Source organism: Cetorhinus maximus, chromosome 23 (assembly GCF_964194155.1).
Source record: "Cetorhinus maximus chromosome 23, sCetMax3.hap1.1, whole genome shotgun sequence".
Taxonomy (NCBI): Eukaryota; Metazoa; Chordata; class Chondrichthyes; order Lamniformes; family Cetorhinidae; genus Cetorhinus; species Cetorhinus maximus.
In genome coordinates, this window is record NC_135901.1 from 6406967 (window position 1) to 6434077 (window position 27111).

The following is a 27111-nucleotide window of genomic DNA, read 5'->3' on the forward strand; positions in this document are numbered from 1 at the left end:
TAGCATAGCATCTTGAACATGGAAGGAAAAAGCACTGTTAGCGAAACCATGGAAATGTGGGGACTGTGAGGAGAGATTCAGTTACCCATGTGAGCTGGAAACTCATCGGCGCAGTCATACTGGGGAGCGACCGTTCGCCTGCTCCATGTGTGGGAAGGGATTCTCTCGATTATCCCAGCTGATTACACACCAACGAGTTCACACTGGGGAGATACCATTCACCTGCTCCAAGTGTGGGAAGGGATTCACTCAGTCATCCAACCTGCTCAGACACCGACGAGTTCACACTGGGGAGAGACCTTTTAAGTGCCCAGATTGTGGGAAGTGCTATAAAAGTTCATGGGAACTGCTGCTCCATCAACGTGTTCACACTGATGAGAGACCGTTCAGGTGCTCTCACTGTGGGACTGGGTTCAAGCGATCATCTCAACTCACGGTACACCAGCGAATTCACACTGGGGAGTTGCCGTTCACCTGCCCCATGTGTGGGAAGGGATTCTCACGATCATCCCAGCTGATTACACACCAACGAGTTCACAGTGGGGCGAAACCATTCACCTGCTCCGAGTGTGGGAAGGGATTCACTCAGTCATCCCACCTGCTGAGACACCAGCGAGTTCACACTGCTGAGAGACCTTTTAAATGTTCAGACTGCGGGAAGTGCTATAGAAGTTCTGGGGAACTGATGTCCCATCTACGTGTTCACACTGAGGAGAGGCCATTCAGGTGCTCTCACTGTGGAACTGGGTTCAAGGCATCATTTCAACTCACTGCACACCAACGAGTTCACACTGGGGAGAAACTGTTCACCTGCTCCGAGTGTGGGAAGGGATTTACTTGGCTAGCCAACCTGCTGAGACACCAGCGAGTTCACACTAGGGAGAAACCTTTCAAATGCTCAGACTGTGGGAAGTGTTATAAAAGCTCCGGGGGACTGATATCCCATAAACGTTTTCACATTGATGAAATCCAGTTCAGGTGCTCTTACTGTGGCACTGGGTTCAAGCGATCATCTCAACTCACTGTACACCAGCGAGTTCACACCAGGAGAGGCCATTCACCTGCTACTTGTGTGGGAAGGGATTCGCTCAGTTATCCCACATGTTGAGACATGAGAGAGTTCACACTGGGGCGAGGCCGTTCACCTGCTCCGAGTGTGGGAAGAGATTCACTCAGTCATTCACTCTGCTGAGTCACCAGCGAGTTTACAAGTCACGACAGTGATTGTATTTTTCTGCCAATCACATCCAGGACTGAACCATGTGCATTGGGGTCTGTTTCTGCTGATGTTAATAAACTCCAGCCTAGTTGTAGGTGCTAATATTCTGGATATAATTAAAATAAATCAGCTTTCTGTTAAATGCACAGTGTGCCGAGTCTTTTTAATATCTATAACACAAGTTAATTCCTTTGAAGTGCTCTCCCTCTCCTGTTTCCATACTCACCAAAGCTCCTTAGACAGCACCTTCCAAACCCACGACCACTACCATCTAGAAGGACAAGGGCAGCAGACACCATTGACCAATCCATCCTCCTCCAATGCCCCTTCACTGGTGTTCAGCTGGGTGAGACTGCACGCTCCTGATTCCTTTCTTACCGGCTTGTAGCCAGAGAATCACCTGCAGTAGCTGTGATCATTTGAGTTACATTGTTACAAACTCACTCACTCGATAGGTGATCAGGTATCATTGCCCTTTGATATACAAATGTTCCATTATCACGTTCACAGTGACTGTAATTTACAGACCAAGCCTTCTTACCACACCAGCCCTCCTGGATAGATCAACAGAGAAATGCGAGGACTTTATAGTCCACCAGCCAAGATCATAGTGGTAAAAACATTTGATAATTCCCATTAAAATATAAAGCACAGCAGAACAACTGTGCATTGGCCTGTTACAAACTTATTGAAACAGATTCATTGCCACCTCCTCCCTTTCCACGTTCCAGGTCCCCAAGCACACTTTCCCGGTGACACAGTGATCTATTTGTACTTCTTACAATTTACAATGTGGCTGTGGAGATTAAATCCAGATTGGGTGACTGCTTCATGTAAAATCACCATTCTCTTTGCAAGTGTGATCCTGAGCTTCTTCTCATTTACTATTTTAATTCTCAGCCTCACTTCAAGTCTGACCTCTTAGCCCTCGGCCTCCTGTACTGCCGCATGAAGCCCAACAGAAGCTCGAGGAACAGCAGCTCGTCTCGTCAGACTCAACGGTAATTTCAATAATTTCATATCATAATCATCACTCCCATTTTTAGGGCAGCAGATGCTGGTAATGGCTCTGCTGTTACCATTTATCCCTCCTCTGAACCTGTCTTATATGTTTACTTGTCCCATTAGTTTCTTTAATTGTCTCATTGTCACCCAATGTTGCCTTGCACCATTGTCCCCTTTATCATTTACTCTCTCCAGCCTTCCATCCTGTCACAAGACCGTTTGTTGTTTCCTTCTGTCTGCCCCTGTTTTCTCTGACTCTCGACTTGTTTATAAACTGTTAAATCTGGGAAATTTTCCAATTTGGATAAAAGTTCAACGACCTGAAACATTCACTGTGAATGATGCTGTTTGACCTGCTGAGTGTTTCCAACATTTTCTGTTTTGAGGTCGGATTTGCAGCATCTGCAGTATCTTGTTTTTGGGGTCAGAGTGGATCAGTTTTCTCTCACTTATTGTTACCTGTTTAAAGGTGAAGAAGGAGCTTTTAAAGAATGAGACAACAGTAACTGTCGCCCTGTTGAACATGAAACTAAACTCACTGCTAATTCCTCATCAGTAGCAATTTTAAACACAAAGTTTCCGGCCGGGATTGAAGAGGGGACTTTCTCATGTAAAGTAAACATGATAATTACTGCACTAGGGAAATGAGTGCGAATCCCCCCCGGACAAAGGGGAACTGACCATCCATCTCTAGCTCTAATTCCCAAACAGAAAATGCTGCCAAGAATCAGCAAGTCAGGCTGAGTCTGTGGCCGCTCTCAGCTGAAACCGTCACAATGCCCGGGTGATTGACGGTAGCTCCGGACCAATAGGAAGAGGGGGCGGGACTGGAGGACCGAGCGGGTGCGGCTGGTCCTCCAACCAATCGGAGTGAATGAAGGGGCGGGGCCGGGCAGTGACTGGAGCATGCGCAGTGCGGGTAATGGCGATGAGGAGACGTGTCCATAATGGGTAAAGGGGGGGATGGCGGGGCGGAGGGAGCGATGGATCCGGCGGGTGGACGGAGAGGCTCCGGAAACATGTTGTGTAAACCGCAAACCCCGGAAATAAACTGACCGGTCCCCCCTCCCCCGTTTGCACCGAGCGGGGCCGCAGCTCCCAGATCAATGAAGAGCCGGTTTGTATCAGGCTGGGCATTGGTTCCAGAGGTTGGTCCCTGGTCTCCAGTGTCGGTTCTTCATCATTGAATGGTTACAATGCGGACGGAGGCCATTCAGCCCGTCCTGTCTGTGCTGGCTCTCTGCAAACGCAAATCAGCTAGTCCCACTCCTCTGCCCTTTCACTAACAAGACCAGCAGCAGATATTACCCATCCCCAGTTACATGTGGAGAAGATGATGTTTGACCTTTTTGAACCGCTGCAGTCCATGTGGTGAAGGTGCTCCCACAATGATGTGAGGTAAGGAGTTACAGGTTATTCACCCAACAATGATGAAGGAACGGTGATATATGTTCAAATCAACAACAACAATGTGTATTTATATCATGCCTTTCATGTAATAGACCTTTCCAGGGTATTTCACAGGAATGTTATAGAGCAACACTAGACACAGTCATGTAAGGAGATATGAGAGCAGATGGCCAAAGGTTTGGTCAAAGAGGTAGGTTTTAAGGAGAATCTTAAAGGCAGAAGGAACAATAGAGAGGGGGAGAGGTTTAGGGAGGAAATTCAACAGTTTATGGCCTTGGCAGCTCAGAGCGTGGACACCAAGGATGGAGGAATTAAAATTGGGAATGCTCAGGAAGACGGAATGAGAGGAGTGCAGAGAGCTTGGAGGGTTGTGAGGCTGGAGGATATTACAGAGATAGTGGGGGTGAGACCATGGAGAGATTTGAAAACAAGGATGAGAAATTTAAAATTTTGGTGGTGCTTACCTGGAGCCTTTGTTGGTCAGTGAGCACAGGGGTGATGGGTAATCAAGATTCAGTGTGAGTCAGCACATGGGCAGCAGAGTTTTGGATCACCTCAAGATTAGAGGGAAGTTGAATGTGGGAGGCTGGCTGGGAGTGCATTAGGAGAGAATATAAGAAATAGGAGTGGAATAGGCCATTCAGCCCTTAAAGCCTGCTCCGTCATTCAATAAGATTTTCTATTTCAACAACATTTTCTAACAACATTTTCCTGCACTATCCCCATGTACTTTGATGTTTTTAATATGAGAAATCCAGCAAACATACAAATTAGGAGTAGAAGTAGGCCACTCGGCCCCTTGAGCCTGCTCCGCTATTCAATATGATCATGGTTGATCTGATTGTAACCTCAACACCACATTCCTGCCTACTCCCAATAACTTTTCACCCTCTTGCTTATCAAGAATCTATCTACCTCTGCCTTAAAGATATTCAAAGACTCTGCTGCCACTACTTTTTGAATCAGTCTCAAAAATATCGATTTCAGTCTTGAACATGTTCAATGACTGAGCCTCCGCAGCCCTCTGAGGCAGAGAAGTCCAAAGATTCGCCACCCTCTGAGAGAAGAAACTCCTCCTCATCTCAGTCCCAAATGGCCGGCCCCCTATTCTGAGACTGTGGCCCTTAGTTCTAGAACCTCCAGCCAGAGTTAAGTCCAGAGATAACAAAGGAATAGATGACGGTTTCAGCAGCAGATGAGCTGAGCCTTGGCTGGAGTCGGGCAATGAGGTCTTAGTGATGATGTGGATATGTGTTTGGAAGTTCATCTTGGGGTGAAATATTTCACCATGGTTGTGAACAGTCTGGTTCAGCGTCAGATAGTTGTTGGGGAGAGGGATGGAGTTGGTGGCCAGGGAATGGAGTTTGTATTAGGGACTGATGACAATGGCTTTCATCTTTCCAATATTTAAATGAAGGAAATTTCTGCTCATCCAGTACTGGATGTCAGATGTCAGAATATGTATGGCTTGGAGCGGAACCTGGAGGTGATGGTGTTCACATACACCTGCTACCCTGGTCCTTCGAGGTTGAGGACTTGGGAGATTTTGTCAAATTGTGGTTTAAGTTGTAGGTCTATAAAATGCCTTCCCATTGTCCTCTGTCTCTCGCACATCCCTCTCTCTCTCTCCCACTTGTCTCATGCCCTCTCTCTGTCTCTCCCACTTCTCTCTCTTTTTCTCTCTCTCCATCTCTCTTGTCAAAATAGAATTCTCTACCCCAGAGGGTTGTGGATGCTCCATCCTTGAATATATTTAACGCTGAGATGCGGAGATTTTTGGTCTCTCAGGCAGTCGAGAGATATGGGGAGCAGGCAGGAAAGTGGAGCGAATACCAAGATCAGCCACGATCGTGTTGAATCGTGGAGCAGGCTCAACAGGCCGTATTTCTTGTGTTCTTATAGAAGCCAGAGTCTTGTGTAGTCCAGATTGGGTGTCAGGTTCCCTTCCCTGAAGGACATTAGTGAACCAGTTGGGTTTTTTTTGACAATCCAGCAGCTTTCATGGTCACTTTTTCCTAGTGTCAGCCCCACAAAATGCCAGGAAAAACTCAGCAGGTCTGACAGCATCTGTGGAGAGGAATACAGTTAACGTTTCAAGTCCGAATGACTCTTCATCAGAACTAAGGAAAAATACAAAAGAGGTGAAATATAAGCTGGTTTAAGGGGGGGGGGGGTGGGACAGGTAGAGCTGGATAGAGGGCCCTTGATAGGTGGAGATTGCCAAAAGATGTCATAGACAAAAGGACAAAGAGGTGTTGACGGTGGTGATGTTAGCTAAGAAATGTGCTAATGGTGACATGAAGGGTAGAAAGCAGGACGAGCAAGGTACAGATAGCCCTAGTGGGGGTGGGATGGGGGGGCGGGGAAAGATCAAAATAGGCTAAAAGGTAGAGATAAAACAATGGATGGAAATACGTTTAAAAATAATGGAAATAGGTGGGAAAAGAAAAATATATATAAATTATTTGAAAAGGGGGGATCGGAAAGGGGGTGGGGATGGAGGAGAGAGTTCATGATCTAAAGTTGTTGAACTCAATATTCAGTCCGGAAGGCTGTAAAATCTCTAGTCGGAAGATGAGGCGCTGTTCCTCCAGTTTGTGTTGAGCTTCACTGGAACATTACAGCAGGCCAAGGACGGACATGTGGGCTTGACAGCAGCGTGGTGTGTTGAAATGGCAAGTGACAGGGAGGTCTGGGTAATGCTTGCGGACAGACTGAAGATGTTCCGCAAAGCGGTCACCCAGTCTGCATTTGGTCTCCCCAGTGTAGAGGAAACCACATTGGGAGCAGCAAATGCAGTAGACTAAATGGAGGGAAGTGCAAGTGAAATGCTGCTTCACTTGAAAGGAGTGTTTAGGCTCTTGGACGGTGAGGAGGAGGGAAGTAAAGGGGCAGGTGTTGCACCTTCTGTGGTTACATGGGAAGGTGCCTTGGGAGGGGGTTGAGGTGTAGCGGGTGATGGAGGAGTGGACCAGGGTGTCCCAGGGGGACCGATCCCTGCGGAATGCTGCCAGGGGGGGTGAAAGGAAGATGTGTTTGGTGGTGGCATCATGCTGGAGTTGGCGGAAATGGCGGAGGATGATCCTTTGAATGTGGAGGCTGTTGGGGTGATAAATGAGGAGAAGAGGGACCCTATCATGGTTCTGGGAGGGAGAGGAAGGTGGGAGGGCGGATGCGCAGGAGATGGGCCGGACACGGTTGAGGACCCTGTCAACCACCGTGGGTGGAAATCCTCGGTTAAGGAAGAAGGACGACATGTCAGAGGAACTGTTTTTGAAAGTAGCATCATCAGAACAGATGCGACGGAGGTGAAGGAACTGCGAGAATGGGATGGAGTCCTTACAGGAAGCGGGGTGTGAGGAGCTGTCATCAAGGTAGCTGTGGGAGTCGGTAGGCTTGTAATGGATATTGGTGGACAGTCTATCACCAGAAATTGAGACAGAGAAGTCAAGGAAGGGAAGGGAAGTGTCAGAGATGAACCATGTGAAAATGATGGAGGGGTGGAAATTGGAAGCAAAATTAATAAATTTTTCCAGGTCCAGACGAGAGCATGAAGCAACACTGAAGCAGTCATCGATGTGCCGGAGAAAGAGTTGTGGGAGGGGGCCGGAGTAGGACTGGAACAAGGAATGTTCCACACACCCCATAAAGAGACAGGCATAACTGGGGCCCATGTGGGTACCCATAGCCACACCTTTTATTTGGAGGAAGCAAGAGGAGTTTAAGGAGAAATTGTTCAGTGAGAGAACAAGTTCAGCCAGACGGAGGAGAGTAGTGGTGGATGGGGATTGTTCAGGCCTCTGTTCGAGGAAGAAGCAGAGAGCCCTCAGACCATCCTGGTGGGGGATGGAGGTGTAGAGGGATTGGATGTCCATGGTGAAGAGGAGGCGGTTGTGGCCAGGGAACTGGAAATGGTTGATATGATGTAGGGTGTCAGAGGAATTGCGTAGGTGGGAAGAGACTGGACGGGGGAGAGAGAATGGGGTCAAGATAGCAAGAAATGAGTTCCGTGGGCTAGGAACAGGCTGACATGATCAGTCTGCCGGGACAGTCCTGTTTGTGGATTTTGGGTAGGAGGTAGAAGCGGGCCATCCGAGGTTGGGAGACTATGAGGTTGGAAGCTGTGGAGGGAAGATTTCCAGAGGAGATGAGGTCAGTGACAGTCCTAGAAACAATGGCTTGATGTTCAGTGGTGGGGTCATGGTCCAGGGGGAGGAAGGAGGAAGTGTCTACGAGTTGACGCTCAGCCTCTGCGAGGTAGAGCTCAGTGTGCCAGACAACAACAGCACCACCCTTGTCAGCAGGTTTGATGACAATGTCAGGGTTGGACCTGAGAGAACGGAGTGCAGCAAGTTCAGAGAGAGACAGGTTAGAGTGGGTGAGAGGAGCAGAGAAATTGAGGCGACTGATGTCACGCCGACAGTTCTCAATGAAAAGATCAAGAGAAGGTAAGAATCCAGAGGGAGGGGTCCAGGTGGAGGGAGAATATTGGTGGCGAGTAAAAAGATCTGTTGAATGGGGAGAGGACTCCTGCCCAAAGAAGTGAGCACAGAGACGAAGGCGGCGGAAGAAGAGTTCAGCATCGTGCCGAGCCCGAAATTCATTGAGATGAGGGCATAAGGGTATGAAACTGAGTCCTTTTCTGAGCACTGAACGTTCAGCATCAGAGAGGGGAAGGTCAGGGGGTATGGTGAATACACGGCCGGGGCTGGGATTGGAAGACAGGATGGGGACAGAGGGACGGGCAGGGGTGGAGGGTCCTGGATGGGCGTTGGAGCTTGCATTCCTTTGCACCTGAAAGAAAGAGACAAAGATTCTTGTTGAGGCGTCAGATGAAACAAGGAATAAAATGAAACTGGGGGCAAGGGCAGCTTAGAAATAGGGTGCGTCGGTGCTGCTGGAGGGAGAAGTCGAGTGTGTACATATGGCAATGCATGGCACTGAGTGTGGATCTCAGGATGCGACAAGAACAGCAGTCCAAGGTGCGTTGTATGTCCCAGAGATACCTGTAATCCTGGGTGGGTTCGAAAAATGAGGGATGGAACTTCAGTTGAAATCCACGTGGGGTAAGTCGGAGATGGAGACAGTCACTGAGGAAGGAAATATGGCTGTGAAAGCGAGTTTTAGTAAACTCCTTGTCAAACACCAGGAGAGAAATGGAAAGCGATGAAGATGAACAAGGCAAAAGAGAGAGGCAGAAATCCTGTTGGAGAGAAGAGCAATACTTCTTCAAGGTAGGCATTCCTTGAAGAGAAGTGGCAGTCAAATAAACACTAAGATTATAGCAAAAAACTACGGATGCTGGAGATCCAAAACAAAAACAAACATACCTGGAAAAACTCATCAGGTCTGACAGCATCTGCGGAGAGGAACACAGTTAACGTTTCGAGTCCGAATGACTCTTCATCAGAACTAAGGAAAAATACAAAAGAGGTGAAATATTAGCTGGTTTAAGGGGGGTGGGACAGGTAGAGCTGGATAGAGGGCCATTGATAGGTGGAGATTGCCAAGAGATGTCATAGACAAAAAGTCAAAGAGGTGTTGACAGTGGTGATATTAGCTAAGAAATGTGCTAATGGTGACATTAAGGGTAGAAAGCAGGGCGAGAAAGGTACAGATAGCCCTAGTGGGGGTGAGGTGGGAGGAAGGGATACAGCCTTCCGGACTCAATATTGATTTCAACAACTTTAGATCATGAACTCTCTCCTCCATCCCCACCCCTTTTCCGATCCCCCTTTTTCCAATAATTATATATATTTTTCTTTTCCCATCTATTTCCATTATTTTTAAATGTATTTCCATCCATTGTTTTATCTCTACCTTTTAACCTATTTCAATCCTTTCCCCCCACCCCACCCCCACTAGGGCCATCTGTACCTTGCTCGTCCTGCTTTCTACCCTTAATGTCACCATTAGCACATTTCTTAGCTAATATCAGCACCGTCAACACCTCTTTATCCTTTTGTCTATGACATCTTTTGGCAATCTCCACCTATCGCTGGCCCTCCATCCAGCTCTACCTGTCCCACCTCCCCTTAAACCAGCTTATATTTCACCTCTTTTCTATTTTTCCTTAGTTCTGATGAAGAATCATTCGGACTCGAAATGTTAACTGTGTTCCTCTCTGCAGATGCTGTCAGACCTGCTGAGTTTTTCCAGGTATTTTTGCTTTTGTTTTGGATTTCCAGCATCCGCAGTTTTTTGCTTTTACCACAAAATAACAGATTCATTCAGCTCAATTTCACAACCTGCCTTCGTGTTTTTGTGGGTTCTCTTTCACTCCCTTTTCTCTGTTTTAAATCAATTTCACAGGGTGTTAGAAGGGGAGGATTTACAGTCGGAAAACTGAAACATAACATTAAATCAGGATCTGATGGAGTTGTCCGATTTATTGTAACCTGAATATCATCAGATTTTGAACATGGAAGGAAAAAGCACCGTTCACAGTGGGGAGAAACCGTGGAAAGGTGGAGACTGTGAGGAGGGATTCAAATCCTCGTCTGAACTGGAAACTCATCGGCCCAGTCACACTGGGGAGAAGCTATTCATCTGCTCTGAGTGTGGGAAGGGATTCATTCGGTCATCCAACCTGCTGCAACACCAGCGAGTTCACAGAGGAGAGAGGGCATTTACATGCTCCAAATGTGGGAAAGGATTCACTCAGTCATCAACCCTGCTGGCACACCAACGAGTTCACACTGGGGAGAGACCATTCACTTGCTGTGTGTGTGGGAAGGGATTCACCACCTCATCCACGCTAATGACACACCAGCGTTTTCACACTGGGGAGAGGCCGTTCACTTGCTCAGAGTGTGGGAAGGGATTCACTCAGTCATCTGACTTGCTGGCACACCAGCGAGTTCACACTGATGAGAGACCTTTTAAATGCCCAGACTGTGGGAAGTGCTATAAAAGTTCCCGGGACCTGATGCTCCATCAACGTGTTCACACTGATGACAGACCATTCAGGTGCTCTCACTGTGGCACTGGGTTCAAGCAATCATCTCAACTCACGGAACATCAGTGAGTTCACACTAGGGAGAGGCCGTTCATCTGCTGTGTGTGTGGGAGTGGGTTCACTCGGTCATCTAACCTGCTGACACACCAGCGAGTTCACACTGGGGAGAGACCTTTCACCTGCTCTGAGTGTGGGAAGGGTTTCACTCAATTATCCACCCTGCTGAATCACCAGCAAGTTCACACCAACAAGAGACCTTTTAAATGCCCAGACTGCAGTAAATGCTATAAAAGTTCCAGGGAACTGATGTCCCATCAACGTATTCACACTGATGAGAGACCATTTAAATGTCCAGCCTGCGGTAACTGCTTTAAAAGTTCCGGGGTTCTGATGCGCCATCAACGTGTTCACACTGATGAGAGACCGTTCAAGTGCTCTCACTGCGGAACTGGGTTCAAGATGTCATCTGACCTCAGTGTACACCAGCGTATTCACAGCAGGGAGCGGCCATTCACCTGTCCGGACTGTGGGAAGGGATTCACTCAGTCATCCACCCTGCTGACACATCAGCGAGTTCACACTGGGGAGAGGCCATTTACCTGCCCGAAGTGTGGGAAGGGATTTACACAGTCATCCAACCTGATGAGACACCAGCGAATTCACAGGTAAATACAGTGATTGGATTTTGTCATTAATCATATCCAGGACTGAATCATGTTCATTGAGGTCTGTTTCTGCTGATGTTAATTAACCCCAGGCCAGTTAAAAGGGCTAACATTCTGAATAGAAGTCAAATAAATCAGCTTTGTGTTAAATACAGTGTTTAATCCTTTTAATATCTCTAACACAAGTCAATTCCTTTTGAAGTGCTCTCCCTCTCCCCGTCTCCTCCATCCTCACCTCCAACAACAAGTGTGAGGAGCTCATGGAGCTTCTTTGTCTGTAAGATTGAGACAATCCGATCAGCTGCCTCTGCTGCATCCCTCCCTACCACTAGCCCACCGGGCCAAACCATCTCCAAAGTTCCCCCTTGGCTCAGCCCTGAACTCACATCTTTCTCCAGTTTCTCTCCTATCTCCCGTCATACCCTGTCAGAGTCCCTCAATCCTATTCCCACTAAACTGCTGACCATCTAACTCTCCCAGGTTAGCTGATATTGCTCATGGTTCTCTCTCTCTTCTGGTTTTGCCCCTCTCACCTTTAAATAAACCAATCTTACCCTTCCTGAAAAAAAAACCCTTGACACCACGGTTTTGGCAAACCACCATCCCATCTCCAACCCTCCTTTCCTCTCCAAAGTCCTTGAACTTGGTGTCCCCCAAGGATCTATCCTTGGCCTCTCCTATTTCTCATCCACATGCTGCCATTAGGTGACATCATCCAAAAGCAACATATTAGTTTTCACATGTACACTGACTACTCCCAGGTCTACCTCACCACCATCCCTCTCCATTAATCCACTGTTACTAAATTATCAAACTTCTTATCCGACATCCAGTACTGGATGAGCAGAAATTTCCTCCAATTAAAAATTGGGAAGACCAAAGCCATTGTCTTCAGTCACCACTACAAATTCTGTTCCCTAACTACCGAGTCCATCCCTCTCCCTGGGAACTGTCTGAGGTTGAACCACACTGTTCATAATCTTGGTGTCAGATTTGACCCCAAGATGAGCTTCTAATCACATATCCACACCATCACTATACCAGATATTTCAATCTCCATAACGTCGCCTGTCTCCATTCCACCCCAGCTCATCTGCTGCTGAAACCCTCATCCATGCCCGTGTTACCTTTAGACTTGACAATTCCAATACATTCCTGACCAGCCTCTCACATTCACCCCACCCCCACGTGGAAACGTGAGATCACCCTAAACTCTGCTGCCCGTGTGCTTTCTCACACCAAGTTACATTCACCCATCACCCCTGAGATCGCTGACCTATGTCGGCTCCAGGTCAAGTAATGCCTCAATTTGAAAATTCAGCTCCTTGTTTTCGAATTCCTCCATGGCCTCGTCTCTCCCTATCTCTCTAACCTGTAGTTTCACAACCCTCTGAAATATCTGCGCTTCTCATTCTGGTCTCTTTAGCATCCCTGATTTTAATTACTCCACCATTGATGGCAGGGCTGAGGCATGCAACTCTGAAATTCCCTCCCTAAACTCTCCATCTCTCTCCTGATTAAAAATCTTGTTAAAATCTGCCTCTCCAGTCAAGGTTTTCTCTATTTACCCTAATATCACTGTCAGGAAGAGATAATAATGTCCAAAATGTTATTGGAATTTATTGTAAAATAGAGTCCGTGTCTGTTGTGTGTGTGAGAGAGACTTAATTGAATTAGAGGCAGCTAGTCTGGGTGCTTTAATGTAAGAAGAGAAGTTAGGTTTGAAATGTTAATTAGGTAAACATGGGGAAGTTTTAGAATGTGAAGTGTAAAGGGGGAAATTTGCATTTTTAAATAAATCAGACTAGATTGATTTTAAAGGAGGAGAGAAATGTGTCACCTAGCCAGGTGAAGTTAAGGAACAGTGTGTTTATTTTTCCCAAAGATTACTGGTAAAACTTTATGCTATGAGAGACTTTTATTATCAGAAAAATAAAGTGCAAAGACATAGTGAAACAATGGGAATTTGCATTCAAAGGGGAAAATATGTACAAAGGAGCAAAGGCTGTGTCTAAGGGTAGACATTTTTAAGATCTAACAAGGGTGAAACACCTTCAGCCTGTATATACCAAATTGCTGCCTCTAGGGACTGAAGTTAAGAGAACTCACTTTGAATTCAACTGTTCAGGGTATTGTTTACTTTGCCTGAGCCTTTTAAAATCTGTGTGTCTTACGGAAGTGTAACTGGGAGTTAAATTAATTAGGGGGTTTAGAAGTTATAGTGATAATTTGTAGACATATGTGTGTGCTTAAAAATCATTTTTCTTGTTAATAAATGTTTAATTTAGTTTTATAAAAACCTCTTAAGACTCGGTGGTCCTGTTATCACTGAATTCAAAGCCTGCATCTCGAAACATACAAATTGTAAATTAGTTGTGACAGTTGTTTCAAGTTTCCCTCTGGGATTTGAACAGCTCAGCATTTACCACATGCTATGTCATATCATCACCCTATGTGACTCAATGTCCAATTTTTACTTTATGAAACTCCTCTGAAGTGCCTTGGGATGTTTTATTATAATAATCGTGTTATATAAATACAAGTTATTACTGTTTCATAACAGCCAGTTTGTACACAGCAAGGTTCCACAAACAGCAATCAGAAGAGTGACCGATTAATCCAGTTTTTTTTGGTGGTGTTAGTTAAAACATGAATGTTGGTCCCACTGCACCAGGAGAACTCCCCTGTGGACAGTATGTGGAGGATAAAGATCTTGTGTTCATTTCAAATCTTTCACACCCTCAGAACATCCCAAAGTGACTCACAGTCAATGATACATTTTGGAAGGAAGAATGAGAGGCAGTATAAACTAAATGGTACAATTTTAAACAGAGTGCAGGAACGGAATGACCTGGGAGTGGATGGACACAAATCTTTGAAGGTAACAGGAAAAGTTGATCAAATTGTTTAAGAAAAGCTAATGGGGGCCCTCCATGTATTAATGGAGACATGAAGTACAAAAGCAAGGAAGTCACAATGAAACTTTATAAATCACTTTTTAATCCTCAGCTCAAATATTGTGCTCAGTTCTGAGCACCACACTTCAGGAAAGATGTCAAGGCCTTGGACAGAGTACATGGAAAATTGACCAAAATAGTATCAGGGATGAGGGGTTTCCGTTATGTGGAGAGACTGGAGAAGCTGGGATTGTTCTCTTTAGAGCAGAGAAGATTAAGGAGTGATTTAACAGAGGTGTGGACATTTTTGAGGAGTTTTTATCTACATAGAGAGAAATTGTTTCCATTGATAGGATGGTTGGTAACCACAGAAAACAGATTTAAAATAATTGGCAAAAAATCCAGGGTGAAGATGAGGAGAGATTATTTTACTCAGTGAGTTCTGATGATTTGGAACACATTAATATAAAAGCAAAATACTGTGGGTGCTGGAAATCTGAAACAAAAACAAAAATTGCTGGAAAAACTCTGATGAAGATTCATACAGACTCAAAACGCTAACTCTGTCTTTCTCTCCACAGATGCTGTCAGACCTGCTGAGTTTTTCCAGCAATTTTTGTTTTTGATCTGGAACACATTGTCTGAATGACTGGTGGAAGCAGATCCAATAGTAACTTTCAAAAGTGATTTGGATTTTTACTTCATAAGGAAAGATTTTCAAGGCTCGGAAGAAAGATCAGGGGAGTGGGACAGAATGGCAACATTTTCAGAAAGACAGTACAGACACAATGGGCTGAATGGCCACCTTCTGAGCTCTATGGTTCAATCGTATGGTATTTATTATGAATCATTATCCTGTTATAGAATCATAGGATCTCATCAGAGTACAGCACAGAAGCTCACCGAATCTGCACTGGCTCTTTCAACGAGCAATCCAGTTTATCCCACCTCCCCCCCAATCTTTCCCAATATCAGTGAAGGAGGTTTCAGCCGAACATCTGGCCTGTTAAGACACAAGCACAGTCAACTAGGGAGAAACCGTGTTAATGTGGGGACAGTGGGAAGGGATTCAATTTGAGTTGGAAAGTCATTAGGGCATGCACACCAGGGAGAGGTCGTCGCCTGCTCCATGTGTGGGAAGGGATTCACTCGGTCATCCAGCCTCCAAACACATCAATGAGTTCATACTGGAGGGAGAGAGGGTTTAAATGCTTAAGACTGTGACAAGAACTTTCAAAGCCAGTTCCCATTTTATAGTCCCAGTGAAAGTCAGGGCTTCCCAAACTGTGGGTCGTAACCCCAGTGGGTTGTGAGACAGGATTTTGGGCTCGCTAGCTCCGAGGTAGCAATGGCTGCCGTGGAGCTCCAACTGTTTCCTGACAGCTGCGAGGCCCCTTTAAATCCTCACGGTTTTTTTGTTGGTGGGCGTGGCCTAATGGCCTCCTCTCTCAGGCGCAATTGCTGCTGCAAATAAAGTTTGTGAAAAGGTTGTGCACATTGTACAGGTGTTCGTTTTTTCTGGAAAGCCGACTTCTTCAATAACCAGGATCATAATGTATTAATAATCAGGATAATAGTAAATTAATAAACAGGATTGTAATGCATTACTGTTCAGGATCATATTGCATCAATAACCAGGACACTGTTACAATAATGATCAGAATCCTATTGCATTAATAATGAGGATCCTATTACATCAATGTTCAGGTTCCTATTACATTAATGATCAGAGTCCAATTACTTTAAGATTCAGGATCCCAACTCATTAATAATCAGGATATTATTACATTAATAGTCTGGTGCCTATTGCATCAACAATCAGGATCTTATTGTATAAATAATCAGCATCCTATTACATTAATCAGGGTCGAATTACATTAATAATGAGGATCAAATTACATAATTCCAGTTGTATTAATGTGACAGATAAAGTTCAATGCAGAGAAATGTGAGGTGATTGGTTTTGGCAGGAAAGATATGGAGAGGCAGTATAAAATAAAGGGAGAGCCACTAACGGTGGTGCAGGACAGAGGGACCTCAGTGTATACGTACATAGGTCATTGAAGATGGCAGGGCATGTTGAGAGAGCAGTTAATAAAGCATATAGTATATTAGGCTTTATTAATAGAGGCATTGAGTACAAGAGTGAAGAGGTCATGTTGAACTTGTCTAAGACACTAGTTAGGGCTCATCTGGAGCACTACGTCCAGTTCTGGGCACCGTACTTGAGGAAGGATGGGAAGGCATTGGAGAGAGTGATTCCTGGGATGAAGAACTGTAGCTGTGAGGATAGAGTGGAGAGATTGGGACTGTTTTTCTTGGAGAAAAGAAAGCTGAGAGGAGACTTGATAGAGGTATTCAAGATCCTGAGGGGTATGGACAGGATAAATAATGAAACTGTTCCCACTCAGGAGAACATCAAGAACTAGAGGGCACAGATTCAAAATAATTGGCAAAAGATGATATGAGGAAATTATTTTTCACCCAGAAGGTAGTTGGAGTCTGGAACAAACTTCCTGAAAGGGTGGAGGATGCAGGTCTGATCGAGGTATTCAAAAGGAAATTGGATTGCTGCCTGAAAAGAGAGAATGTGCAAGGTTAGGGGGATGAGTGGGACTGTGTGAAATGCTGTTTCAGAGAGCCAGTGCAGACTCAATGGGCCGAATAGCCTCCTTCTGCACTGTAAAGATACTGTGAAACCGTGTTTAATGATCAGCTGCCTATTGCTTCAATAATCAGCAAATTATTGCAATTATCAGGATACTAATACATTAATAATCAGAATTATTTTAATTGATAATCAGAGTCCAATGGCATCAACTATCAGAATCCTGTCACATTTAAGTTATTTGCCAATTGTGTCAATAATCAGCATCCTATAAATAAATGAATAATCAGGACGCTATTACATTAATAATGAGTTCAAATACATTAATAATCCCCCCCAAACTCGCGCAACAGCTGAAGCACCCACCTCCCCACTACCCCTGTCACAATTCTCATCCCCTCAAATTTTCACTCTGGAGTCACACGAAGTCTGAGGAATTAAAATGTGGTCACACTGGGAAAAAGTTTGGGATGCACTGATTTAAACAACCCCTTTCTGGACTTTAAATGTACTTATCTCATGACTCATCTCATCATTCAATGTCACATCTCCCTGTTCTATCTCCCTGATAGAAGTTATTATTATTCGTGGTGATCAGCTGTCGTTGTGGGCTGTTGTTTTCAGTGTAGGCGTCTGTTTCACTCCATTCTTCACCCTGAAACTGTTGGAAGTGGTGCCATCAAACTGTACAGTCACTGCATGTTGTCATGAAAGGAGCAGGTCAGACTGAGCAGCTTTGGGGGACAGTCAATTTTCTCCAAAATCTTGGAGAGTCCTGCCCTGCTGACGGTGTTGAATGCTTTACTAAGATCTATAATAGTCAGGTGAAGAGGTATATCCTGTTCACTACACTTCTCTTATAGCTGGCTTATGGAGAAGATCATGTTCACTGTAGATCTGCCAGCACAGGAACCGCACTGTGCTTCTGGATACACTCAGTCTGCAAGTAGATGGAGTCTTTAAGCATGACTCCAGCGAAGGCCTTCCCAGTGACGCTAAGGAATGAGATGTCCCTGTAGTTGTTGCAATCTCCTCTGTCACCTTTGTTTTTCTATAGTGTGATGATTTTTATATCACACGTATCCTGTGGATCCTGATTAATCCTTGCCAACAATCAGCACTTTCTAATTGGAGATGTTAATCAGTGGACCCTTTCAGACACTGAATTTTAGATTTTGCAAAGGCCGATTTAGGATTGAAGTAAAAGTTCATAATTTTATTGTAAATGAGTTCTTGTTGAGAATTCTTGAATTAAGGGGAAAGATCAGAGATGGTGTTATTAAAAAAGGATACTGCAGTCCCAAAAATCAGTGCCATCTCCAGGATATTAAACTCCAGCCAGTTATAGGGCTGTTAAATCAGCGGAAACAAACCTAATATTGTCAGACTATCAGTCCTGGATGTGATTAACAGCAGCAAAAACAGGAGAATCCAACTTCTGGAATCACTTATGAACTCACTGGTGTGGTAGCAGATACCATGACTGAATGAATCCCTTCCCAAATACAGAGCAGGTGAATGGCTTCTCCCCAGTGTGAGTGCGTTCATGTAAATGCAGGCTGCCAGACTGAGCGAATCCCTTCCCACACACGGAGCAGGTGAATGGCTTCTTCCCAGTGTGATTGCGTTGGTGAGCAGTGAGGGTGGATGATTGCCTGAAACCCTTTCCACATGAAGTGCAGCTGAATAGCTTCTTCTCAGTATGAATCTGATGGTGTGTCAGCAGGGTGGATGACTGAGTGAATCCCTTCCCACACTCAGAGCAGGTTAACGGCCTCTCCCCAGTGTTAATTCACTGATGTGCCTGAACCTCTTTCTACAGGAAATACAGTTGAAAGGCTTCTCCTCAGTGTGAATTCACCGGTGTGATCACAGAATGGATGAATGAGTGAATTCTTTTTCACATGCAGAGGTGATCGGCCTCTCCCCATTTTGAACTCGCTGGTGTGAGGTGAGGGTGGATGACTGCCTGAACCCTTTTCCACATTTGTGTAGGCGAACAATGTCTCTTAAGTGTGTATTCGCTGGTGTAACATGAGGCAGGATGACTTCATAAATCCCTTCCCAAACACAGAACAGGTGGACGGCTTCCCCCCAGTATGACTGCGCCGATGGTTTTCCAGCAGGCATGGATAATCGAATCCTTTACCGCAGCCCCCACGTTTCCATGGTTTCTCCATTGTGTCTGTGTCCATGTGTCTCTCCAGGTTGGATAACCTGTTGAAGCCTCGTCCACACAGGGAACACGTGTATGTTTTCTCCCTATTGTGAACAATGCAATGTATTTTCATGCTGTGTAACCGGTTAAAGCTCTTTCCGCAGTCAGTTCACTGGAACACTCTCACCCAGGTGTGTGTGTCTTGGTGCTTTTCCAGTCACCCTGATGCTTGAAATCTTTTCCCACAGACAGAACGGACAAACATTTCTCTTTCCACATTCAAAGTCCAATGGTATTCAGGTCCTGATGCATCAAGTGAGTCAACCAGAAAGTGATGTGACATTTGGCTTGAGTTTCACATCTCCAAATCCTTCCTTTTAATATTCTGCAAAAGGAGTTTACAAAATTCATCACTGTCAGTCCAGGATAGAAATTCAGAACAGATTATTCTAGTTTCTATGCAACATTTTTTCCTCTCTTTTCCACTCCCAAAGCTGTAAATCCCCGTAAATCCAGTATTCACTTGTGAACTTGTTGGTGTGTCAGCAGGTGGGATGTACGAGTGAATTTCTTCCCACACTCAGTGCAGGTGAACGGCCTCTCCCTGGTGTGAATTCGCTGGTGTTTCATGAGGTGGGATGTCTGAGTGAATCCCTTACCACACACAGTGCAGGTGAACGGCCTCTCCCCAGTGTGAATTCGCTGGTGTACAATGAGTTGAGACGATTGCCTGAACCCAGTCCCACAGTGAGAGCACCTGAACGGTCTCTCCTGAGTGTGAACACGTTGATGTCGCATCAATTCCCCAGAGCTTTTATAGCACTTCCTGCAGTCTGGGCATTTAAAAGGTCTCTCCTTCGTGTGAACACGTTGATGGGACATCAGTTCCCTGGAACTTTTAAAGCACTTTCCACAGTCTGGACATTTAAACGGTCTCTCCTCACTGTGAACACTTTGATGGGAAATCAGTTCCCAGGAACTTTTAAAGCACTTCCTGCAGTCTGGGCATTTAAAAGGTCTTTCCTCACTGTGAACCCTCTGGTGTGTTACCAGGATGGATAACTGAGTGAATCCCTTTCCACATTCAGAGCAGGCGAATGGCCTCTCCCCAGTGTGAGCTCGATGGTGTCTCAGCAGAATTGATGACTGAGTGAATCCCTTCCCACACACCGAGCAGGTGAACGGTCTCTCCCCGGTGTGACTGTGTCGATGAGTTTTCAGCTTTGACAGGTTATAGAATTCCTTCCCACAGTCCCCACATTTCCAAGGTGTCTGTCCAGTGTGACTGCATTTATGGTTTGTGAGCCCAGATGATCTGCTGAAGCCTATTCCACACACAGAGCACGTGTACGGTTTGTCCCCACTGTGAACGGTGCTTTTTCCTTCCATGTTCAGAATCTGATGATATTCAGGTTACAATAAATTGGGCGACTCCGTCAGATCCTGATGTGGTGTTTGGGCTGAGTTTCCCAAATTCAGATCCTCCGCTTCTAATACCCTGTGAAATTGATTTCAAACAGAAAAAAAGGATTCTGAAAGTAAGGCAGGTTGTGAAACTGAACTGAATGAATCTGATAATTGGTGGGTCCTGAGACTAGGAAAAAATGAAAGCTGCCAGATGGTCGCTGATGTCCTTCATTGAAGGGAACTTGCTACCCAGCCTGGACCTACACAAGACACTGCCCTCTATGGGAGGAGAGAGATACATGGAAGAGGCAGGAGCAAAGGAGAGGGATGTTATATATCGACAACTCGGGCAGAACTTTGACAGAATTTCCCAAACCCTGAACCTCCATCAGCTAAAGGACCAGGGTGGCAGGTGTAAGCGAACACCATTGCCTCCAAATTTCTCTCCAAGTCTCACACGGTCCTGACTTGTTTGACATCTAGTTCTGGGTGAACAGAAATTTCCTCCAGTTAAATGTTGGGAAGATGAAAACCATTGTCTTCAATCCCTGCTACGAACTCCACTCTCTGACCACTGACTCCATCCCTCTCCTCAGCAACTATCTGAGGCTGAACCACACAGTTTACAATCTCCGTGTCGTGATTCACTCCAAACAGAGCTTCTGACCACATACCTGCATAAACACCAAGACCACTTTCATCTCAGTAACATCACCTGACTCTGTCCTTGTCTCAGCTCATCTACTTCTGAAACACTCATCCATTCCTTTATTGCTTCTGGGCTTAACTATTCTAAGGCACTCTTAGCCAGCCTCCCACATTTCGCTTCCTTGTAACCTTGAGGTCATGTAAATCACTGCTGCCTGTATCCTTTCTCGCACCAAGTATTGTTCACCCATCATCCCTGGGCTCACTAACCTACAAAGGTTCCTGTTTAAGCACAAAAATTTGAAAATTCACATCCTTGTTTTCAGATCCCTACACCAGAAGGACTGTGTTGGTTCAAAAAGGTAGCTCACCCCCACCTTCTAAGGGCAATTAGGGATGGGAAATAAATGCTGGCCTAGCCAGTGATGCCCACATCCCATGAATGAATTAAAAAAAAAACTGGGGGGTGGTGGGCAACAGTTGGAACCTGATTTGGCAGAAATAACAGTAAATTACCAAACATGGTTAAAATAAACCCACTATTAGAGACAGAGGAAGTTAGACAATGACAGAGAGGTGATCAGGGAGGGCAGAGGTGAAGCAGAGCAATAGATAGACATGGATTCAGATCCACAGTAAAGGACCCACACCAGTCCCAGAGCCATGGGACCACAGCACAGCACTAAAAGCTCTAAAGTGAATGTTTAATAATACTCACTTCTGAACCTGTTGAAGCCTGAAGCTGAAAAGATATCAGAAGCACTGGAGTCAAAGAAAAATCTCACAATCTTCATATCTTCTAACTCCCCATAAAAGGAGATTACAAAAGTCAAAAGTGTCAGTTGAGGTTAGAAATTCAGAAAGACAAACATTTCACTTGGTTTGAGTTTGCTGTGTGTAAACCCTCCCCTTTTAACCCCCTGTAAAAGGAGTTTCCAAAATCCATCCCTGTCAGTCCAGGATAAAAATTCACAATGTCTCTCCTTCTGCTCTTGGCCCAGGATTACTTAAGCAGGGACATATTTGCAATGAAAGCAGTTCAGAGAAGATTCATTTGGCTGATTCCTGGGGAAAGGTTGAGCAAGTTGGGTCTATACTTATAGGAGTTTAAAAGAATGAGAGGTGATCTCATTGAAACATGTAAGATTCTGAGGGTGCTTGTCATGGTAGAGGCTGAGAGGATGTTTCCCCTCATGGAGGGATCTAGAACTAGGGAACACAGTTGAAAAACAAGGCATCTCCCATGTAAAACTGAGATGAAGAGAAATTTATTCTCTTCACAAGGACGTGAATTTTCAAATTTTGGTGCTTAAACGGTAATCTTAAGAATTTTATGTCTTTGGAATTCTCTTCCCCAGTGAGCAGTGCAGACTGGGTCATTGGATATATTCAAGGCTGTGTCAAAGAGAGTTTTGAGCTACAAGGAAATCAAGTGTTATGGGGGTAGAGGGAGGGGGACGGTGGCAGGAATGTGGAGTTAAGGCCACAATCAGATCAGCCATGATCTTATTGAATGGAGAAGGCTTGATGGGCCAAATGCTTACTGCTTATTCTGCTGCTTTTGTTCTCTTGTTCTTCAGTCGATCGTGCAAGCTCCCTGCAACACCTTGCCGCTCTAAAGTTGACGGCCATTAACCCAAGCCTGTCACCAACTCCTGTGTGCAGAATGAGAATGAAATCAATGAGTCAATGATTTTCTGTCCTGGTCACCGGGACCCTGAAGACGACTCTGTTGCGTCACTAAGGTAATCGCGCATGCGCAATCCTACCCGCAGAACCAATATGGCAACGATTAACCTGGGCCTGTTCCCGGTAATAAGCCCCGGTGCTGCATACACGAGACTTGCAGCATCTTATTCGGGATTTGGAGCCGACATCAGCTATTTATGAAGCCTCCTCTCCCTCCTCATTGCCCCATCCAATTCCCGACTCCCTTCCTCTATCCCGCTGACTCTCACCCGTTGCAAGAAGCGTCTCCAGCACTGGCAGGGTTCTCATCAAACTGATACTGCGCATGTTCCAGATACTGCGGCTGCGCAATGGACCCCTCTAGTGGGAATGGGCCACGTTCGCGACCGCAGGGAATGTTGGGTAGGGGCAGCACCATTGCTTCCTCAAATAGGAACTAGAAAAAAATACGACCAAATTGGGATAGATTAAAAGAAAGCACACACAAATCTTAGCTCTTCCATGCTCAATTTTTCGAATTGATTTAATCTGCTGCTCTCCCCTGGAAATACACAGAAACTTTAAGGATTTTCCCACTGTTTTCCCTCTCCCATTTCCTGAAGGTGCTGCTGATTCTGCTGAGTTCAATCCCACAGTCACTGGTTCCCCTCTCTCTCTATCCCTGATGCTGAAAATTCACAATCATTGGCACTGGTACGACAAACTCCAGTTAAAACTGATTTTAAAAACTGTCAGGACTCTGATGTGACTGAGGTCAAAGAGGCTGTACACTACAGGGAAGAACTCCCCTCATCCCTCACAGCAAGTAAGGACTCACTCGTCCTACATGATGAGGTTTTTTATCACAAGGATAGCTTTAATTTGACTTGGGCCACACCTCGATGCCTGCAAAAAGAATTATTTTTGTTTCGGGATCAAATTGGGGGAGTGTTTTTACCTCACCCTTAAAGCCTATGTTTTGTATGTCTTGTATATGTGTGTGTGCGCTTGTGTATAGGGGTTAAGAAGGGGTTGAGTTTAAGTTATAGAGTTAAAAGTTAGCAGTTAATTTTTCTTCCTATTGCCACTGGTTACAGATAATTTGTTTAATAAACAGTTATTTTCTTGTTAACTTTACAAACTTGGTGCCTATTCTGTTAATCTAAATTAAATTACAGTTAGGTAAAATTGGGGCAATTTGGTGGTCTAATCAAACTTCTCACATTTGTCTCAGCTCAGGGACCAGTGGGGCTTGCTATTACAGTGCACTATCCCAGTGAGTCATGACAATACCAGGTTGATCTTTTCTATTGAACTTTACCCAGAGCGAGTCATTCCAATTCCCATTTGGTGTTGTTATTTTTCTCTTTTATTCTAAGTGCAGCCATCCCATTAATTACCATTCTATCTCATTCAGGAGTAGTTGAGGAATGTTACCGTCCAATTTGACATTCACATAATATGATGTTTTTACATCAGACACAGAAGCATTTGCAATCAGGTTGGTGATAACTCCCATATCTCCCGTTCTCAAGCACTTTGTCTTGAAAGATACAAATGGGAATTAGCCAAATCTTTAAAAGGCAAAGTCTTTAGTTCAAATTGTCACGATGCTGTCAGTGGAAAGGGGTAACTTCTCTGATTGTTTGCAAACGGGTGGAGAAAACAGTCACAAATGCACACAATTGTGTCAACTTTACGTAACTTCATTTTCAGATCAAAGATGAATCAAACACATTTTGAACTTTGCTTTCCCAATTCATTTGCTTTTTTATTCAGCTTTGTTTCTGTTTTTATTCTGCTCTTTCTTCAGGCACCTATTCAAATGACTGTAATGAAACTAAAGAAAAATAAAACTAAAAAAGTTAGCTTTCACAGAAAAGAAGATTCAACCTTCTTAGATCTGTTATGATCCTACACACCAGACACCGAAGTTGTTGGCAAGATCCAGTTAGGGTGAAATAATGTTTTGTTTAAAATGGACAAGGTTTGAGATTCAAGACAATTGTCAGAGAATAAATCCATAAGATTCCATGGGTTTTGAACAAACAAAAATAAACTTTCATGAACAACATATTTTGTACTCCAACATTCAGAGTTAATATGAGGTACATGTGAATTAACAGGCAAACTGTGGTCGAACACACCACCCTACACAATAAATGGCAAATATGACCAAAACAGAGTCCACCAATTTCTCAATATCCATCCAGACGTCAGTAAACACTCCAAGTCAACCAATCTCATTGAAATTCTGTCTTTCTCACAAGGGGCTGCTGTCTTTGCCTTCAAAGATCTCATCATGGAATTCTCTCCACAAGTCACTCCAACTTGGACAGCATCAATGACGACCTCTCACGGTTTCAATCTCGTCTCCCGAGATTCTGTTCCTTTGGATTCCAGAGTCCTCACTCAAGCACCAACTCACAAGCACTTCAGCTCTTTGGCTGTGACGAGAGAACACTACTGCTCCAAAATGGTAGCTTTGCCCCAAAGGCCAGCAGCAAAGAATCACCAAACTTCTACTGTCTTCTTGGATATTCAGCGCTTCTTCTGAGCACTCTTCATTAAAGTCTCCTAACTTCAGCCCTTTTCCTACTTGGGGCCTCTTTCTCTGCTCTTCTCTTTTTATCTTAACAGGGACTTCTCCCTCTCCCCTGCCAGGGACACTTGTCATCAATGGTGCTCCACTCCCAGTCACATGACATGGGTTTTCACACCTTTTTCCTTTATGCATAAGTACACTGGGCCAGTCCTTGGCCCAAAGAACTCAAAATGCCAAACTGTGCATGTGCAGCCCACTCCCAGCCTGCACATGTGTGGACACTCCGAGGTCTGTTGGGACTTGGAGTTCTTGGCCCCAGCTTCCAACTCCAAAGTAAGTCTGATTTTCATAATGGACCCAAAAGAGATAAAGAGGATGGAGCTTCCCACAGCTTCTGAGATAGGTTCATAAGCTCAAGACTGAAGCTTTTCTTCAGGGAATCAAACCTTCCAGTGCTGTTTACAATTGTACAAATACATTGTAATTCATAGTTAAAAGGTTTACTTTCACTCAGTAGTTAAAATGTTTCATTTTTCTCAGCACAGAAGCTGGCAGCATTTTAGATTAAATACCAATCATACACTTCTCTTGTAGCTGGCGTATGGAGAAGATCATGTCCCCTGTAGATCTGCCAGCACAGAAACTGCACTGTGGCTCTGGACACTCAGTTTGCGAGTATGTGAAGTCTTTTAAGCATGACCCTAATGAAGGCCTTTGCAGTAACACTGGGAAGTGAGATGTCCCTGTCGTTGTTACAATCTACTCTGTCACTTTTGTTTTTGATTATTTTGATGGTTTTTGCATCACGCATCTCCTGTGGAACAGATCCCACCTCCCAACAGAGAAGGGCATGAGGTTGTGGCAGTAGATGGGACTTTCCGTGCTTGAGCAGCACAGCTGGAATTCCATCCTTGCCGGGTGCCTTTCTGCTTGCTGAGCAATCAATGGACTTTGAGCTGAATTGATGAGGGTTCCTCATCAAACTCAACCATGACAGGAAGCTGCAGGAGAGCATGAAACAGAGACCAGGAGATGTCCGTCTCATGGGAGTACAGCAGTGGGACATCTGTTTACTTCTGTCGGAGAGTACTTCACCATCTGCAAACTTCAAGGAGGCAACATTGGTGATGTTTGGACCAAGCGCCCTCTTAATCCCATCATACATAGCATGGAGACTTCTGTTATCAGCGACAGTTTTGATTGCCTGAAGTTGGCTGATCTAGTGTTTATTTGAACATCATCTCTCTGTCTTCTCCAGAATGTTAAACTCCAACCAGTTGTAGGGATCGTTAACAATAGCAGAAATAAACCAAATATTGTCAGACTATCAGTCCTGGATGTGATTAACAGCAGCAATAACAGCAGAATCCAACCCTTGCAGTCACTTATAAATTTGCTGCTGTCTCAGCAGATATCATTACTGAGTGAATCCCTTCCCACACACTGAGTAGGTGATTGGTCTCTTTCAGTGTGAACTTGTTGGTGTGCACTGAACATGGATGACTTCCTGCACCTCTTTCCGCAGGAAATACAGCTGAATGGCTTCTCCTCAATGTGACCTCGCTGGTGTCTCAGCAGGTTGGATGACTGGTTGAATCCCTTCCCACAGTCAGAGCAGGTAAACGGTCTCTCCTCAGTGTGAACTCGCTGGTGTGCCCTGAGATTAGATGGAGACTTGAGCCTCTTTCCACAGGAATTGCAGCTGAATGGTCTCTCCTCAGAGTGGATTCTCTGGTGTAATTTGAGGCTGGCTGACTGAGTGAATCCCTTCCCACACACAGAGCAGGTGAATGGCCTCTCCCTTGTGTGAACTCTCTGGTGTGCAATGAGGGTGGAAGAATGCCTGAAACTCTTTCCACAGGAAGTGCAGCTGAATGGCCTCTCCTCGGTGTGAATTCGCTGGTGTGACATGAGGCAGGTTGT

General features: G+C 45.0%; 1 protein-coding gene across 1 annotated transcript; it reads left to right on the plus strand.

Annotated features, from left to right (window-relative positions):
- Positions 1–145: 145 nt before the first annotated feature.
- Positions 146–23779, plus strand: LOC144697750 (uncharacterized). Its single transcript, XM_078569757.1, has 5 exons — positions 146–1103; positions 2266–2279; positions 10050–10614; positions 10747–11257; positions 22556–23779. Exons 1-5 carry the CDS (start codon positions 146–148, stop codon positions 22608–22610), a joined length of 2103 nt encoding a protein of 700 aa, XP_078425883.1. The 3' UTR covers positions 22611–23779.
- Positions 23780–27111: the final 3332 nt, after the last annotated feature.

What these genes read in the sequence shown, in the direction of transcription:
- LOC144697750 (XM_078569757.1), top strand. Translation starts at nt 146, where the DNA reads ATGTGTGGGAAGGGATTCTCTCGATTATCCCAGCTGATTACACACCAA. An exon ending in ACCATTCAGGTGCTCTCACT is followed by an intron (nt 10,615 to 10,746) that starts GTGGCACTGGGT and finishes CACACCAGCGAG; the next exon opens with TTCACACTGGGGAGAGACCT. An exon ending in AGACACCAGCGAATTCACAG is followed by an intron (nt 11,258 to 22,555) that starts GTAAATACAGTG and finishes CTTGTTCTTCAG; the next exon opens with TCGATCGTGCAAGCTCCCTG.